Source organism: Merops nubicus, unplaced genomic scaffold, assembly GCF_000691845.1.
Source record: "Merops nubicus isolate BGI_N331 unplaced genomic scaffold, ASM69184v1 scaffold43633, whole genome shotgun sequence".
Classification (NCBI taxonomy): Eukaryota; Metazoa; Chordata; class Aves; order Coraciiformes; family Meropidae; genus Merops; species Merops nubicus.
The window spans coordinates 6,977-11,943 of NW_008599450.1; the positions used below are offsets into that span (position 1 = coordinate 6,977).

Here is a 4,967-nt window from a genome sequence, read left to right on the forward strand (position 1 = left end):
GCTATTACTCTCTGCTTCTGTGAAGTGAGATAAACCACAAGTTACCATCCTCAGAGAGATGTCCACAACACGGGTGTGGGCACCTTTGGGCGGGTTTAACTTTTGTTAGAGCCCAGGACTGAAGCAGCTGTGGTGATCACTCTGCAGTAGGGCGTCAGCAGCAGCAGAGCCTGCTCAGCGGGTTGCTTGGCCTGACCTTTGAGATGCAGGAGAAACATTTCCTCTTTGAACTGCTTTGCAGAGATAATGAATCTCTTAATGGATTTCCTGTTCTCTTTATAGAAGAGAGGAAGCTGGCAGATCACATCGAAGCATGCGTTAGTGAAGCTGGACATAATTTTTTGCCAGAGAACCTGATATTTTCTTAAAACATGGTTTTCTCTGGTCTGAGCCAAATCATCACATTGGGACTCAAACAGTTTTTGGAAGGAGTAGAGAGGAGTGCTGGGGAGCAGTCCAACACTGCATTGAGAGCGCACGGGAATGACTCAAAGACATGAGCTGCCCTATGAGCCGACTAAAGGTCCCTCCAGCCCGGTGCTGAGTCCAGCAGTGGCAGGAGGAGACAACACGTGAGCCCAGCCCTTTCTGCTGACTGCTTCCCATGGGATTCTCCAGCATCCACCACTGTGATGGTACAGAAGTTAGAGGGGACATCCCTCTCTGTCACTTCTGCTGTCTCTTTTTTGATCTGTTGTCCAGAACAACAGTGGTGGGTGTTGTCCCACTCTGAGCCCACAGATACCCCCCACCTCTGCAGCCTCCCACATCAACGGGATGTAGAAGTTCTCTGGTCTCACAGCACACAGGCAGGGTTTCATATTTTGGCAACCTGTGGGGTTTGGCTGGCTTGCAGTAGGGCATGAGTTTTATCTCAGCTCCTAAAGAAATCCTTGTGAAGAGCCTCCAGGACACACTGCATCTCTGCTTCCCTAACTTGCTCCAGCTCAGCCTCGCTCTCGCCAAGAGAATTATGCATTTCACAGTTCTGGGAGCTCTTTGCATTGCACAAACACAAAGTCCACCCAACTTTCTGGCAGTGATCAGGCATTTATACCCCTGGCAACAAAGTGGACTGGGCTTGTTGGACATCCACTTGCATGTTGATCTTCAGGTTACTGATCTAGCTTTCCCTTCAGTTAACGTTTCTTTACCCTGCTGTCCCCCTGCAGATCTGGGCAGCAAATGGTGAGATCCACCTGATAAATCCCCTCTTCCTTTCTTGGCAGGCTTTGCTGATCCCTGGGCTCTTGCCTTTCCTCATCCTCTTGCCAGGCACTTTCCTGCATCACCCATGTGCTCCTCACACAACAGAGGTGTCCACTGAGCACATCTACAGACCCGAGTCCATCACCCAGGGCACATGACCAGCACACAGACTGGCAGCATCAGTCCCACTCTTTGTCCTCCCAATGTCCTCAGTGACCCCCCTTGCATGGTGGCCCCTGGATGCCACACCATCATTTATCCCATCCCCCTTATAATGCAGCCTCCCCTCTCTACCAGCAGGCACCAAATAACAGACACGAGACCAGAGAAGCAACGTGAAAGTCCCTTGGGAAATTTTTGCTTTAATTAAACCTAATATTCTTGTAATACATGACCAGTCTGGAATCCTATTAAATTCTTGGTCTCAGTGACTTTTTATCATGTTGACATTTCACTGACTGTCTTCTCATCCTTGGTCGTGGGACATGAACCCTGCTCCCTCTTCTCGAGGTCATTGGGTACTTTCAGTCCTCCCATTGCATTCCATAGGACTGCTAGCCCAGGCTGAGCAGTCTCTTGCCACAGCAGAGAGATTTGCAGCAGGGTCCATTTCCAGGTGCCTCCTCCAAACTGTGCATCTTTAGCCCATCTGATCTGCAGGCTGCAGCCAGCCAGGACCTGGTGATGCTCCTCACCTTGCTCTGTGACTTCCCCCTCATGAGTCCTGATGTTTCTTTGCTCTTCTGACTGCAGCTACCCCCAAGCAGGAGTTTTGGGTGAGCATCTTCTGCCCATTGCAGATGATTCAAGAGACTGCTTCCAGTGCCAAGTCAGGACTGTAAAAACATGCAAAGCCTTGCATGGCATTAGGAACCAGTGGAGGTTTGCTGGGTCCGGTGCCAAGTCATACACCTTGTACACCCATTCATAAACCTGGCACTGGCCAACTGGGGACACACACATCTGCACCACCCAGGAAACAAAACTGAGGGCCAGGCTGAGCCTGGGGCAAAGGGACTTGTCTACTCATAGTCCAGCTGTGCCAGCTGCCAAGCTGGGACCTGCCCCTTTAAGCTTTCTCAACACTGCTGGAGAGGTTCTCCAGGCACATGGCCCTGGCCAGCCTTGGTCACAGGAGAGCCAAAGTGAGCCCAAGCTCCCTGGTGAATCTTGTTAGCTGGGTGTGGTATCACAAAAGTTTCTACTTGAAGGCTTTGGGTGACAGGAACTTTGCACCATATTTACAAGCAGAAATGCTGATGTGGCACCAGTTTCAGAAATAAAGGAATTTGGCTAAAGATGGCCCGGAGGAGGTTCAGTATTTCCCCCTGGGGAGTCAGCTTGTGGCCCTGCAGAGTTCCCACAGCTACAGCTTCATGATCCTTGAATACAGCAAACACATCTCCCCTTGAACTGACCTGCTGGGTGCCCGTGGGCCTGGAGCAGCAGGATCTGTCACCCTCTGCTTCCACTGTGTCTCCTGATGGCATGCAGAGCTTCCAGCATGTCTGCCAAATTAGAGAGCTTGAAGGAATTTTGGCTCCAGGATGTTGCAGAGGCTTAAAGTACCAATAGATTTGAAAAACTGGGCAAAACAGGAGAAGGTGGGTATGGTGGTTGTATCAGTGGGCGTTCAACAGTGGTCTGGAACAACCTCTGCCTTGCCTCTGAGCTGCTGTTAGCTGGGAGGTGGATGTTAACCAGGAGATGGGCTATTGTTTACATGCCCCATTCCTTGTGCTTTTCTCCAGATTTCCTTGGGAGATGTGGGATACTGGGTTAGAGAAAGGGCTTACAGGAGCAGTTGTTGGAAGTTTTCATACCCTGTCTGCCCATCATGAAAGAGCAAACACATTGCAGATGCTCTCAGAGCAACCTCTGCCAGCCTCTCTGTCTCCCACAGCATTTGGAAGAGCAACGGGGTTGCCTTAGCTTCCCCATGGAGGTACAGACTACAGAGTCATTTGTTGGGGCTCCTGTGTTCCTCTTCTGCTTCTGATCAACACTAGCCACATCCCAACACTTCATCAGGTGCCAGGGTGTTTGAGCTAGTGCTTGGTGTGCTGGGGAGTCCCACCAGACTGACAAAAGGCTGCCGTGGGATCCAGGCTGTCTCAGCACCTCTGAAAGATCAGAATTTCATCCGTGCCCGAACGCAGAACTGGGAGCTGGACATCATAGGCCTGTTTACATCAACCTGGATCTTGCTGTCTAGACTGAGACCAGTTCTTCAGACTGAGAATTTGTGTTTCAAATTGGTCTTTTAAAGTACATCAGGCCTGCTGAAAGTATAAACTCAAAGCCAAAACCATGTGGAAAGGATCCATGCTTTCCTTGGTGAGTTGCTCAGAGCACACATTTTTTTAAAGGCACAAATCAAGTGGTGGAGATAATGAACCCATCTCTCTTGCCCGTGCTCAAGTTCTGGCTGCATGACCAGGCTGATGGGTAGGGGTTTTGTGTGGCTCTGGCAGACAACGTCAGAGCAAATGGATGGATGCTGCAGAACATCTTTGTCCTTGCAGGCCTGGAGGAAGAGGAACAGCCTTTCTTAAAGACCCTCTGCCAGAGGGAACAAAAAAATGCTGCTTGTGACACTGCTTGTGATGTCTTGATCATTTTGAGCAATAAATAAAGCTTGTGAACACTCCACACTGAGCTAGGAGTGAGCTCCGGTTTGTAGCCATGTCTCAGCCAGCTGTTGTATCCGACCAATGACAGGAAAGTCCTGGCCATTGGCCTCACGCCTGGTCCTCCTAAGCTTTGGTGATGTGTGTTGCCCATACCGATGGACTCCTCTGATACAAAGCGTTCTGGAACTACATGGTCTGGCTTCTCCTCTCCACTAACTCCAGATGAATCATCTCTGGCCTCCCAGATTCTACATCTGAACTGCAGTTTGCAGCCACCAATGTTCACACCAGGCTGTACTCATGCTCTGTGTTCAGTCAGCTCCTCTCTACAGATGTATCTTGCAGAAGCTACTGGGTGGAGCCAGGTTACTCTGGAGCGTGGCTTTTCCCAGTATGTGATGTTGGGCTGCTCATTGGACAGGAGGGTGATGCAGAGAGCTTGGACCTGCCTTGCTGGGCTCAGCTGCAAAATCCTGCTGTCTTTTTTTTCTGGGATGGTTTGGTTGAAGTACAAAGTTTATTTTGACACTGGAAATTGGTACAGTGCATTTCACCTCCAGGGAAGAGACTTACTGGGGTGACATCATCTAGGAGAGTACAAGGACATGTTTCATTTTATGACTAATCAACACAGGTGGGTAGAGGGGAGGAGAGACTTGCAGGAAGGTCCTGGGCTGCCCTCAGCGGTTAAAGAAGAAGGATTTGAGACTCTGCAGAAACTGTGACTTCTGCCTCTGCTTCTGCTTCTTCCGGATGATGGGTATCCAGACAAGGCCACAAACAAGGAGCATCAGTCCCAGGGACAGGAAAATCGGGCCACATATTTTGTAAACTTTTTCATTCTTGGTTAGGATGCATGACAGGCTGGTGCTGACTATTCCAAAGAGGAATATGGCTGCTCCAACAGAAATGACAATGACAGGCTTGTGGTATATGTCCCACTTGCTTCTGGATGTGCTGGTCCAGACAGACTCACTCCGTGAGCTGATACAGAGGGTGCTGGCCGTGTTACTGGTCAGCAGCTCCTTGGACTTAGGAGACTTCTCACTCCCATCAGGGCTCTTGGGGGGAATTTCCATGGTGACAGGATCTGAGGAGACCTGAGGTGGACAAAAGGGAAACAGC

General features: G+C 50.1%; 1 protein-coding gene across 1 annotated transcript; it reads right to left on the minus strand.

Moving 5' to 3' along the window:
• Positions 1-4,522: 4,522 nt before the first annotated feature.
• On the minus strand, positions 4,523-4,942 carry PIRT (phosphoinositide-interacting regulator of transient receptor potential channels; the record flags this gene model as incomplete). The annotated part of the gene is made up of 1 exon (XM_008937378.1): positions 4,523-4,942. A coding segment is annotated over one exon (420 nt), but the record flags the coding sequence as incomplete, so codon positions are not given.
• Between the last annotated feature and the right edge of the window lie 25 nt (positions 4,943-4,967).